Source organism: Neofelis nebulosa, chromosome 3 (assembly GCF_028018385.1).
Source record: "Neofelis nebulosa isolate mNeoNeb1 chromosome 3, mNeoNeb1.pri, whole genome shotgun sequence".
Lineage (NCBI taxonomy): Eukaryota > Metazoa > Chordata > Mammalia > Carnivora > Felidae > Neofelis > Neofelis nebulosa.
This window is the reverse complement of record NC_080784.1, coordinates 45804511-45818203: the sequence shown is the minus strand read 5'-3', so window position 1 is coordinate 45818203 and position 13693 is coordinate 45804511. Positions and strand designations below refer to the sequence as shown.

The 13693-nt window shown below is 40.0% G+C and overlaps 1 protein-coding gene across 4 annotated transcripts in view; it reads left to right on the top strand.

Moving 5' to 3' along the window:
• The window catches only part of ASH2L (ASH2 like, histone lysine methyltransferase complex subunit), a 32021-nt gene that overhangs the window by 10829 nt on the left and 7499 nt on the right, over nucleotides 1-13693 (top strand). For 3 of the 4 annotated variants that reach the window (XM_058720689.1, XM_058720687.1, XM_058720690.1), the window contains exons 7-13: nucleotides 81-176; nucleotides 1535-1610; nucleotides 2344-2361; nucleotides 3812-3905; nucleotides 4656-4873; nucleotides 12842-13009; nucleotides 13307-13500. In XM_058720689.1, coding sequence (XP_058576672.1) covers nucleotides 81-176; nucleotides 1535-1610; nucleotides 2344-2361; nucleotides 3812-3905; nucleotides 4656-4873; nucleotides 12842-13009; nucleotides 13307-13500 — 864 coding nt within the window. The remainder of the gene's footprint in view (nucleotides 1-80; nucleotides 177-1534; nucleotides 1611-2343; nucleotides 2362-3811; nucleotides 3906-4655; nucleotides 4874-12841; nucleotides 13010-13306; nucleotides 13501-13693) is intronic. The other variant, XM_058720688.1, reaches the window with a different exon arrangement.

The following is a 13693-nucleotide window of genomic DNA, read 5'->3' as shown; positions in this document are numbered from 1 at the left end:
GAGTTGCTGGTTGATCATCCATTCGATACTACTTTGAAGTATAAAATTTCCGGTAACGCTAAAGTACTGCTTCCTTTTAGAGTAAAGAAAGAGATGTATTCTTAGTAAAGGAACATCCTGATCCCGGGAGTAAGGACCCAGAAGAAGATTACCCCAAATTTGGACTTTTGGATCAGGTACTTTATATTCCCCTTTTGATTTGGAGACAGAATCAGGTTTTGTTTACATTTGTCTGTTTGCTGCAGGCCATTCCAGGCCTCTAACGTGGTGAGCCCCAAGTAAGCAGTTACTGTCATGTGTGGGGAGAAAAACCCCTACCTTAAACCAGGAGACTAGCGTTTTAGTTGTGGTTCTTCCCCTTAACATTACAACCTTTTGCATATCATTTTTATCTTTTTTAATTTTAATTTCCTCACTTGTAACACAAATATGCTGGGCCAAGTTATTTCTAATTTTCTTTCCATCTCAAATTTTACTCTTCAAAATGTGTTATTAAGAGAAATTTGTGGTGAACAATTGAGGAGAAAGAAAATGTCCACTCTTTGTTCGATGGGTCACGTTTGGCATCTCAGGAGGCCAAATCTTTCAGCTGTGCCTTGAAATGTTTGATCTGCCAACATTGAAAGTTAAAGGTTTCACATAGAAATGTTACACTGTGAGGACCCATTGCCTTTTGATGCACATAAGCCAAACGCTGACACCGGTTTTGTAGCAGAAAGGGTTTTATCGCAGGGTGCGAAGCAAGGAGATGGGAGAAAATTTCTCAAATCGGCCTTCACAAAGGGTATGGGCTGGGTGCCTTTAACGGTAGGAGTCAGGATGTCACGGGGTGGTATGTAGGTTGAATGGAATATGCTGATTTGATATAGGGACAAAAGGAGGTCTCTTCCTTTCTGGGCGTGCACATTAAGGAATCAAGCCTCTTCATGGGACGTGTGCTTAAAAAATGACAGCATAAAGGATGATGACGTGGGGTGGGGGGATCTTGGGGCATGTCCTCACAGAGGTTACTTTTGTTCACTCCTGGTCCCTTCTTCCCAGTTGCTTGGCTACCCTTATCTGTGGTCAGGCAACTCTACAAAACAGGCTCATGTGAATCAGTCAGGTTAGCCAGAGTTTTCTTAGGGTAGATGAATCAAGCATTTGTTAACTTAATGTGCTGGGGGCAGAAATTCAGATTTCTGTCTTTTCTTCTAGAATGAGAAGATCTGATTACAGTGGGCCTGAATTCCCACAGGGGGCCGAGAAAATAGCATTCATGCACTCCTGTTTGCCATCTCCCACTCGAACGCCCCCCCCCCCGCCCGCCCCCTGCCAATTCACTGTTAACCACTTCGATCCTTATACTTGGCCTGCCTCACACATGTTACTTGTTGATCTCTGAAGCATCCAGGTTTGGACCCCTGTAAATTTCAGGCTTCTTAGGATTGTCAGTTTTGATTCACATTCTACTAGGATTTCCTGGTTTTTTGAGCATTGCCAGATAGGTTTGATTATATAGCCTCCCTTTATAATTGAATGTTTTTCCCTCTAGGATCTTAGTAACATTGGTCCTGCTTATGACAACCAAAAACAAAGCAGTGCTGTGTCTACAAGCGGGAATCTAAATGGTAAGTGTTTAAATGTCTCGATGAAATATTTGTAAGCTGTTGGATCCAAATATGCCTAGAATTGGGCATCCTTTGGGTTGACTCTTAACTGGATATTTAGAAAGATGCTTTACAGTCCAAACCTCAGTTTTGTGAAGCTGGCCAAAGATTTGACAGACGGTAGTGGAGAACTGTTTGTCCCTTTACACCACAGTTTGGTCTTAAGTGAAACAGATTTAGCATAAAACAAAGTACAGGTTTAAAGGCAGATTTACTGTGCTTATTATCTTAGACTCCCCATCTATATCCTTATCACTGACACCCAGCGTGGTTTTGGTTGTTCTCTCTTACTGCTAATTCAGCTGTTATTTAACAGACTTCCTCTGCCCATCTTCTAATTGCTCTTGCCCTGAAACTTCAGTTTATTCCCATGACAGCGTTTCTATACTGATCACTAGCTGTAGATGTTTTTCTGTCAGTAATCCACCTAATGACAGGAATGGACTTCATTACTAATGGTAATCTAACAAAGGTTGGGGTAGCTGGGAGGCAACTAGCTATTCATCTAACACTTGGCAACATTAACTTGTCCTTTGGTGCAGTAGCATCTTAAATGTGTAATCACTTCCACTGTCACTAATATTCTGAGATGGGTTGGAAATAGCTAACTGTATTGTTTATCTTTTTACACCATTTTTTCCCTTTTTAATTGTTAAAATTTGACAAATACATGGTGCCACTTCTGTTCTTACAGGTGGAGTCTCTTTTGGAGGTGAATTCCTCCTCTGTCTTCTTTCATCCTCTCAGACTTAAGTATTATGTGGTTTGGAAAACGCTTTTTGCTGAGTTGTGGTAGAAGCTAAAACTAGATTAAAATTTTAAAGCATCGTGAAATGATGGCAATAGCACTTGATATGAAACCATAGTTCCAGTTGAATGTTAGTAATTAAAAGCTTGTACGTTGTCATATTCTGCCTAACATGGCCAGCAGTCACCTTAATATAGCACATCTTGTTCAAGATGGTTCTAAAACTTCTCTTTCAAATTAATTAAAATACCAATAACAGTAAGAAATCCATAGTCTTTTAAGGTAACACAAATTCAAATTGATATTGCAACAGCGTATCTTTTTAAATTGCAACCTTTTTTAAAATGAAAAATAGGAATAATACATGGTGTGTTCATAAAAGGAAGTTCTGCATCAATCTGGTCCTGTATATGCAGAATATGACCTGCTCTCAATGTCTTGATCCTTTTTATTCCAGCAGAACTGCTGAGAATTTCCAAGCTTGCCCCAAATTAAGATACAGTACTCTATGCAGCTGTTACCATAAAGGTGTTTTCCTGCAGTTCAGGGACATTTTCTGACAGAAAAACAAATTGAGAGGAAAGACAGAACTGGACAAAAACTTCAAAGTACCTATTTCAGAAATCACTAGGTAGTATTCCTTGTGGCCTTAGTACGTTGCTAAATTATTTTTTGCATAAAATATGTAAATTTTTTATTGATACTCGCTCTTAATTCCACAAGCTGGGTTAGTCTGACCTGAATTTTATGCATTGGCACAATCTTAATAATTGTAAAAGTTGCCTACTAAATTTAAAGCCTTTCTACTTGGGTCATGAACAACCAGAGTGGATACCTAGCAGCACTGGAGAGAAACACCTTTTTAGTATTTTTGTTTCTGTTTTCTATGTTTTATGTACCTTTGTCTTGTTGGGTATTCAAGTTGAGTGCTTTAGCAGATACTGTGCCTTTATTATTATATCCTGCATAGATCAAGTGAGTGAACATCTACTTGTAGTGAGGATATTTGTTGTGGGTGTTTGTATCAATTTGGGTGGAAAAAAAATTTTATCCTTGCAGTTGTTTTTAGATGTGGGTGTTTGGAGTCTGAATGTGTGAAAATGCATTTGTGTCACATCCTCAGAAAGTGTGCCAGTAGTTGCAGTTCCTTAAGAAAGGTTGAATGTGTAACACAGGTGTCATTAGTGCTAGGTTCATTTGAGCTTACTGCCAGAACCCAGTGTTCTGAGCTGTGAGACCTTCAGCCGACTCTCTCAGAACCAGGGTGAAACCCCAATATGCTTTCAGGAAGGAAATCCTCCTGTGTGTGGTGTTACACAAATGCACGACAGGAGTGTTAGTCACCATGGAATTTCCACATCCACATGAAGCTTCTGTGACAGCTTATTGAATGTGATCTGCCTTCTCTTCAAAGGGGGAATTGCAGCAGGAAGCAGTGGAAAAGGAAGAGGAGCGAAGCGCAAGCAGCAAGATGGAGGGACCGCGGGGACCACCAAGAAGGCCCGGAGGTGGGCAGAAACACCCACTCGCACTCACCACTGTTAGGCCATCTTTGGTGCTGGCACAGCCCATCAGAGGGAACAGAGCTGCACTCTTCAGTAGCTCAGGTGTCTGAGATTAAAAAGCCTGTCCATTTTTCTCAAATCTTGAGTGCTTTGAGGGATAAAATAATGCCAGGCTGGGAACCGAAGTTTACACATTTGTTTTGTTAGGGGAGTGCTGGGGCAGCACCTGGGGCGCATTGCCTGGGGAGTAGAGTTCAATGCTGTTAAGACATCCTGAGAAAGGATTGAACTTTATCTCTTTTACTTCAGCTGTGTGCCTCTGCCCTCAAGCCTCTTCCCTTCTTTTTATTCAATAAATCCTGGTCTTTTCTTATTTAAGATTGTAAGTACTCCCAGTCTTATCTCTGAGTTTCTGTTCATTAGTTTTAGTAATTAACATAATAAAGGAAATCACCCTTGTTCCCCTTCTTCCCTACTTTCTCCTTAGGACATACTGCCTCCTTTTCGTAGCTATTCCTACAGGCTAGAGTAATTTGACCAAAGCTACTTTGCTGAATTTAAAAGCGGATGCTTTTTGTTTCCCTGTTTTACCTGCAGAGGGCAGGATCCTCTGTTTGAGCAATGAAAAGCATGTGTGAAATTGCATGTGTTCCTGCTGAAATCTAATAAATCAGATGTCCTTCTTAAAGAATTGAAGCCATTTGAGCTTAAGGGGGTTTTAGTTTCTTGATATTATTTTTTTCCTTTCTGCAGTGACCCTTTGTTTTCTGCTCAGCGCCTTCCCCCTCATGGCTACCCCTTGGAACACCCGTTTAACAAAGATGGCTATCGGTATATTCTAGCTGAGCCTGATCCCCATGCCCCTGACCCTGAGAAACTTGAACTTGACTGCTGGGCAGGAAAACCTATTCCTGGAGACCTCTACAGAGCCTGCTTATATGAACGGGTTTTGTTAGCCCTGCATGATCGAGGTATGTAACATATTAATACTCAATGTCGGGGGGTGCCTGGGTGGCTCAGTCAGTTTAGTGTCTGACTCTTGTTTCAGGTCATGGTCTCACGGTTCATGAGATCAAGCCCCGAATCAAGCTCTGTGCTGATAGCATGGAGCCTGCTTGGGATTCTCTGCCTCTCACCCTCCCTGTCTCCATCTCTCCCTCTTTCTCAAAAAAACAAAAACGAACTTAAAAACACCTTTAAAATAATAATGTTCATGTTGGACCCAGATGTTACTTTGAATATTGTCCTCAGCTTTGTCCAGTTTAGAATTAGATATACATGTCGGTCTTTTACCACTCCCCTGCCACCTAGTTCTAACTAGACTCTGCTGAACACACAAGAAATAATTTCCTTGTTCTCTTCCTTTAAGCTCTAGCCATTTGTATATATACATATATATATATGGGTTTTTTTAACTTTTCTATTTTGAACTTCTTATTTTTTTAATTTTATTTTTTATTTTTTAAGTAATTCTGCACCCAACATGGGGCTCAAACTTTCAACCCCAAGATCAGGAGTTGCATGCTCTACTGACTGAGCCAGTCAGGTGCCCTTATTGAACTAATTTTAAACTTACAGTAAAGTTACAAAAATAATAGTTTTAATATATCCCTCCTCAAGCTTCTAATGGTACAATCTTATAGGATTGACAGTTGTCAAAACCAGGAAGTAAACATTAGTAAATGCTGTAATGAAACCAAAGACTTCATTTACATTTCACTAGTTTCCTCATTAATGCCTCTTTTCTAGGATCTCACAATTTGTAAGTCTCTGGCCACCTTTCCCAGGTCTGTTTTGGATTCTGTTTATATTTTGCTCACTAATTTTAGTACCTGGGTCTTTTCTGCAGTGATTATTGACATGGTGTTTGCCTGATGATTTTTTATTTCTTCTCCATTTATTATTTACTCGATTATTTATATCAGTGTGAACTCAGATATTTATTTTATTCTGTTGGGGTATACTTTATCTAGTTGCTCAAATTATTCCCGCTTTGGCCATTGGGAGCTTCTTTAGGTTAGTTCCTGTGTGGTTTTTTTTTGATAAGCCTCATCTTTTTTTTTTTAAGTACTTCTTTACTTTCTGGCATCACAAAATGTTCCTGGCTTATCTTGTATTTTCCATGCCCCAGGCCAAGTATCTGCTATTTCTCTGAAGATCCCTGGTTCCTTTGATTGGAAAATGATGTTTAGAAATAAAGACCTAAGTGTTAGTTATGCTCCCTGGGTGTCACTTCCAGACTCCCTCGACAGAAGTAGGAAAGTATATGTATACCAACTGACGCGTATACGTACAGGGCTAGACTGAGTTTGTACTGATAGCTTGGCTCCCAAATGCTTGCAGGGTTGTTCCAGACCTCCACCTTTCCTTATTTGTCACTTCTGTCTCCAACCGTGAGACACCTGACTCTATCTGCATTGTATTCCCTTGTTCACTTCTCATATGCACATAAAGCAGTCTCAGAATTGCTAACCTCTATGAGAAACCTTCACGAGCTTACAGTGTTTACGCACAGCTCTTTGTCTTTGGCCTCGCAGTATCCCTTCAAGTTACTGTTAGCTTAGATTCATTCTCTTCTTTCTCACCACCTTCAGTGTGCTTGTGTTTCTCATTTATAACAGGCTCATTTGTTAGTGTTTGTATGCTGTTTTTAGGTTCTCCCATCTCTTTCGGGTGAGGGGGAAAGAGTGTGTGTGTGTGTGTCTGTGTGTCTGTGTGTGTCTGTGTCTATGTGTCTGTGTCAGGGGGTTATGTGAAGGGTATGTGAAACATTAATGTGGTTCTAGGAGTAAAGTTGTATGGAAAGGTTAATGCAACCCCATCCCTGCAACCCCATTCTCCCTTTTTTCCCCTCACCTACCCTTTATAGGTAACCAGTCTCTTTAGTTTCTAGTTTATCTTTGCTGTGTTTCTTCTGCACAAATAAGGAGATATATGTGTATTTCCTTTTATCTCTTTTTTTCGTATGCGGAGGGCAGCATACCATAGATACTCTTTTGCGTTTTGCTTCATGTCATAACTCCACAGCACTTTGAAGAGATCATCCTAATTGTTTTCTATTTTTTTAGCTTCATGATTATTATGTGGATGTATCTGGTTTATTCAGCCATTCTGTGGGCACTTAGATTATTTCTAGTATTTCGCAATCACAAAAAGACAGTGAATAACCGCGAGCATGTGTGTTTTGTATTGTTGCTGGTGTGTTTTCAAGGTAGAATTCCAGAAGTAGAATTGCTGGAGCAAAAGGTAAGCAACTATATATGTAGTTTTGCTAGCCTTGCCAAATTTCCCTTCAGAAGGTTGTGTGATTTTGTATTCCCATCAGCAATGTAGCGTGTTTATTTCCGCATGGCCTCACAAACAGAATGTGTTGTCCTGTGTTTTAACTTTGGCCAGTCTCATAAGTGAGAAATGATATCCCAGTGCTGTTTTAATTTGTGTTTCCTTGAATTATCTGTCCCTTTATATACTAGGAATATTGGCTTTTTGTGGTACATATTGTGAACATTTTCTCCTAGTTTGTCAGTTGTCTTTTGATTTTATGACTTTTTTGTCATAAAACTCTTTAATGTTTAGTAGCTCTTTTAATGACATGATTTATTCAGAATAGCCTTCATTATCCTTTAGAATGTGAAAGTCAATTTAAATACACTCACTACTTAAAATAATAAACTCACTACTTTTAGACAAGCATACCTTATGAATTTTGTCTTTGTTTTTCTAGAGTATTAATGCAAGTTCCAAATAGCGTATTATCCACCAATAAATACCTCAGTATTTAGGGGCACCTGAGTGACTCAGTTAGTTAAGCATCCAACTTCAGCTCAGGTCATGATCTCGCAGTTTGTGAGTCCGAGCCCTGTGTTGGGCTCTGTGCTGACAGCTCGGAGCCTGGAGCCTGCTTCGGATTCTGTGTCTCCCTCTCTGCCTCTCTACTGCTTGAGCTCTCGCTCTTTCTCTCTCTGCCTCTCTCTCAAAAATAAATATGAAAAAAAACCCCTCAGTATTTGTGTCTAACAAGGATTCTTTAGAATGAAACCATTATACCATTATTATTCCTAAATAAGATGGATAATAATTCCTTAATGATCTAATACCCAGTCCACATTCACAGTTCCACAGTTGTTTAAAAAACACTTCTTTCAGTTGTTTCTTTGAATTGGATCCAAACAGGTCATATATTTATTGCATTTGGAAGCCCGTTATTGATTTCATGCTAAAAATGAACACTTGTATTGATACTGGTCATTTGGAAGTGAAGTGATGTAATTCCATGGTGTGATGTCCATTATATGTGGATTGTTTGACTTCTTGTAGTAATGAGCATACTTTGCTAGTAGAGCAAGTAGGGGAGGGCCAAATAAGTGACTTCAGGTTTTAAGAAGTGAGACTTGTCTTGTTTCACTATACTTCACAGCTTTAATTCTGGAGGAGGAGAGAAAAAGTAGGAACACTGGTCCTTAATAGTAAATTCATTTATTAGAATATATAGAAAAGCAATGCATGCTTGCCATTTATGCTACTCATGCTGAGCCTAATAAAAATTAATGATAAATCTGTATTGTATCTTTTAATGTTTTTATTTTGAAATAATTTCAGATGTGTAAAAAGTTGTAAGAACAGGGGCGCCTGGGTGGCTCAATTGGTTAAGTGTCCAACTTAGGCTCAGGTCATGATATTGTGTTGTGGTTCATGAGTTCAAGCCCCACATCGGGCTTTGTGCTGACAGCTCAGAGCCTAGAGCCTGCCTGGGTTTCTGTGTCTGTCTGTCTGTCTCTCTGTCTCTCTCTCTCTCTCTCTCTCTCTCTGCCTCTTGCTTGCTCACGCTGTGTGTGTCTTGCTCTCTCAAAAATAAACAGACGTTAAAAAATTAAAAAAAAAAAAAAAGCTGTAAGAACAGTACCAATTTTTTTTTTTTTGAACCATTTGAGAGTAAGTTGCCATGATGCCCTCTGGTTTTTGAGAACTTGATTGTGTATTTCTTACAAGCAAGGACATTATCCTTCTGTTGTTATTTAGTGCTGCTTGACAAATTAACATAAAACTTAGCAGTCTAAGACTACAAATGTTCATTATTTTCTATGGTTTTTGATGGTTTTTGAGGGTTGGGAATCTGAGAGCAGCTTGACTGTGTGGTCTGGCTCAGGAGAATTCACGTGGCTGAGATCAGGCTCTTAGATGAGCCTGGCGTCTCTGAGGACTTAGAGACTGGAGGATTTATTTCCAAGATGGCTCACTCATGCCGCTTTGACAGGATGCCCTTAGATCCTCACCATGTGGGCCTCTCCATAGACCACTTATTTGTCCTCACCCTGGAAGCAGAGTTCTGGTGCAAGTGATCCAAGATCGCAATAGAGTTTGAGTATCTTCTATGACCTATCTTTGAAGTTGGTCGCTTCAATTTTGTTTTATTTGTTAGAAATGAGTCACTAAGTTCAGCCCACACTCAGGTGGAGGGAAATTAGGCTCCACCTCTGCAAAGGAAGAGTATCAAAGAGTTAGTGGGTATTTTTTAAACTTTCATATTCTTACAGAACCAGTATATAGCCATCAAAGATGGGAAATTAACACTAATTAACTACTCTCTGATGGTCCTCAGATCATATTCAGGTTTCTCCAGTTGATCCAATGTCATTATAACAGAGGATCCAGTTGAGAAGTGTGTGCTACATTTAGTTGTCCTGTCTCAAGTCTTCTTTAATCTGGAATAGTTTTTCTGTCTTTCCTAGACTTTGATGACCTTGAAGCTTTTTTTTTCTTAAAGTTTATTTATTTATTTTGAGAAAGAGAGTGTGAGCAGGCAAGTAGTAGAGAGGAAGAGAGAGAATCCCAAGCAGGTTCCGCTCTGTCAGCACAGAGCTTGACACGGGGCTCAAACTCACGAACTGTAAGATCATGACCTGAGCCAAAATCAAGAGTCGGATGCTTAATTAACTGAGCCACGCAGGCACCCCAGCCTTGAAGCTTTTGGAAATTAGAGGCCACTTGTTTTATAGAATATCCCTCAGTTTGAGTTTGTGTGGTTGAATACTTGGGATTCGATTCAGTTCTGCATCTTTGACAGAAATATCATTAAAATGCTGTGTTCTTCATATTGCATCCTGTCAGGTGGTTCTTGATTTTAATTTGTCCCATTACTGATCATGTCCACTTTGATCATTTTGCTAAGGTGGTATCTGCTGGCTTTAGCCACTGTAACGTTAACTTATTTCCCCTATGTAATTAATAAGTGTTTTATGAGGAGGTAAGTCCTTTACTGTTTTATTCTGTCCTGAACACTTGCCTTGCTCAGCCCCCACCTAGTGATTTCAAGGGCTGAATTTCTCAGGAAGGAGTAAAGGATGAAGAATTTGTATTTGAGAAGGTAGAATTTCCCAAATACCTAAGAAAGTTCTGCTAAACAACATGCATTTAATTTAAATAGGTTACCATTGTATCTGGCTGGTACACAAGCCGTGGTGGCATAACCAAAAGAGTGCAGATCCAGGGCTTTTCAATCTCTGCCACTGTCAGCCAGGCCACACCGGCCTGCGGTGTGATCTTGAACAGCCACATGCTCTGCTTCCACATCTGCATAGTAGGCATGGTGGTTGCAAGGGTCAGAGAGTCTGCCTACCTGCCTGTCTACCTACGAAAGTACTGTGTAAGTCGTAAAGGCCTTTGTAAAAGCTAGAGCTAAGTTTTGTGCTTCCTCCAGTAGAATTCAGACAACTTCTAGTGTTAAACACTGTTTCAAATACTTTTTCCTCAATTAAGTCTTAATTGGATTTGTGATGTTTCTACATTGATAAAATCAACCTACACCACCTGGAAATGTTCTCCTATCTTTTGTCATTTTTTTCTTCACTTCCAAGTCATTATGTCCCCTCCGATTGGTTTAGATTGTCCCCTTATCTTACATAACGGCCTCATAGAAAGATGAATACGATGAACCTTCATATACTTTTCTCCCAGATTTAGTAACAATTACCAAGTTTTTGTTCTATTTTATCTGTTTATTTCTGCATCTCTCTTTTTTTTCTGAATTTGTAAGAAGTAAATCTCACCCTTCATACTCTAAAAATATGGATATTTTGTTTTATAACCACAATGCTATTATCACACTTAACAAAATAGATCATTTCTTGCTATCATCTGAATTCAGTCCATAATCAGATTTCCTTGAAATATCTTTTTATCTCCTCACAAAATACTCATTATTTACAAAGGGAAAATAGTAACTTTATAGTGGAGAAACCTGTAAGGTACCACGTTAATCAAGTGATCAAAGTTTAATACAGTATCAGCATTTTGACATCATGTGCTTCTTGATATGATGCACTGAGAGGCACAGCATTATTTCGGTGATATTCCTTACAAAAAGCTTAACCTGGGCTTAAACAGGAGGAAACATCAGACAAACCTAATTGAGGGACATTCTACAAACGAAGTGACCAGCACTCTTTAAAATGTCACGGTCATGAAGGACTTGAACTGTCCCAGATTGGAAGAAACTAAGGACACATGACAACTAAATGAAATGTGGATGTTGGATTAATCCTGAAACAGAAAAAGGATATTATTTGGATAATCGGCTTAATTTGAAGACGATGTATAGATTAGTTAATAGCATTGTATCATTGTCAATTTTCTGGTTTTGATAATTGTGTTATGACTGTAGATGGTGTTAACATTTGGGGAAGCTGAGTGAAGGGCATATGGGGAATGTGTACTGTTTTTGGAAGTCTAACATTGTTTCAAAATAAAATACCAAGTCTTTTATTAATTTTTTTATTTTATTTTTAAAGTTTATTTATTGAGACAGAGAGCAGAGGAGGGACAAAGTTTATTTATTTTGAGAGACAGAGAGCAGAGAGACAGATAGCACCAGGCAGGCTCCGTGCTATCAGTGCAGAGCCTGACATGGGGCTTGAACCCACGAACTGCGAGATCACGACCTGAGCTGAGACCAAGAGTCGGACGCTTGACCAACTGAGCCACCCAGGTACCCCTAAAATATCAAGTCTTTTAAAGGATGATTTACACAGGGTCACCTGGGTGACTCAGTAGGTAGAACATGTGACTTGGTTCCAGGGTCATGAGTTCAATCCTATGCTGGGCCTAAAACTTACTTTAAAAAAAAAAAAAAAAAAAAGGGCGGAAGGGGGCGCCTGAATGGCTCAGTCATTTAAGTGTCTGACTTCTGCTCAGATCATGATCTAACAGTTCATGGTTCGAGCCCCACTTTGGGCTCTGTGCTGACAGGTCAGAGCGTAGAGCCTGCTTCAGATTGTATGTCTCCCTCTCTCTCTCTGCCCCTCCCCTGCTCCGGCTCTGTCTCTCGCTGTCTCTCAAAAATTAATACATATTATTTTTAAATTTTTTTTTTTTTTTCAACGTTTTTTATTTATTTTTGGGACAGAGAGAGAGACAGAGCATGAACGGGGGAGGGGCAGAGAGAGAGGGAGACACAGAATCGGAAACAGGCTCCAGGCTCCGAGCCATCAGCCCAGAGCCTGACGCGGGGCTCGAACTCACGGACCGCGAGATCGTGACCTGGCTGAAGTCGGACGCTTAACCGACTGCGCCACCCAGGCGCCCCAATACATATTATTTTTAAAAAGGGGGGTGGTTTATACAAATCAGGATCCAAGCACATTACAGTTGGTTTGTTATATTTTAGGGAATAGACAGCATAATTAACTCTTAACCTGTTATCTCAAATATCACATTTAATAGAAACTAGGTTATCTGACCACTTAACTTCCGTTTTCTTCCTCTCTCCTTTGGCCGTATCTTAATGTTGAGATTTTGAACCTCCTGAACTTGAGAGCCCTGATCTGGTATTTCTGATTTTTTACTTTATTTCACTGGAGTGTAGGAGACTCCGGTTTTTGTGGCAATCGTCTTTAAGTGCCTCCAGTAAGATGCAGGCCTTTGTTTCCATCTCCACACTGCAGCTCCCCAGTTAAAGATCTCTGATGACCGGCTGACTGTGGTTGGAGAGAAGGGCTACTCCATGGTCCGGGCTTCTCATGGGGTACGGAAGGGTGCCTGGTACTTTGAAATTACAGTGGATGAGATGCCGCCTGACACTGCTGCCAGACTGGGTTGGTCCCAGCCCTTAGGTGAGTGGGAGCGATCATGAGGACATCACAGCAGGCGGAAAGGTATAGACCATGTGGTTGTGCTTCATGGCTTTTTGGCTTATTGGATTATGGGCATAAAATTCACTTCCTAAAGGATAAGGTGGTTTGCATTTCCTAGAAATATTTTTATAACTCTTTACTTGTGAGAAATAGTTTGTCAGGAATTTTGCAAAACCGACCAAAAAATACAGTGAAAAGGAGTAGAAATTTTTCTTTTAGCAAACCAGAGTCAATTTGCAATCTTGTGACTTCCTGTACATCTCTTTATTGGGACAGGTAACCTCCAAGCTCCCTTAGGTTATGATAAATTTAGCTATTCGTGGAGGAGCAAAAAGGGAACCAAGTTCCACCAGTCAATTGGCAAACACTACTCTTCTGGCTATGGACAGGGAGACGTCCTGGGATTCTATATCAATCTTCCTGAAGATACAGAGACAGCCAAGTCACTGCCCGATACTTATAAAGATAAGGTGAGTTTGTATCCCTGAGAGATTCCTGGGTTTGAAGACCTGTGGCAACCAACATATTCCTGCACCTGTGGCCTGAGTGTTCTCTTGTAATGCTGACCTAGCATTCACACTTTCTTCCAAGATTTCATTTTGAAAGTTTTTAGATGTAACAAAGTTGAAAGAATTTTAAAGTCTGTGTCCAAATACCAATCAC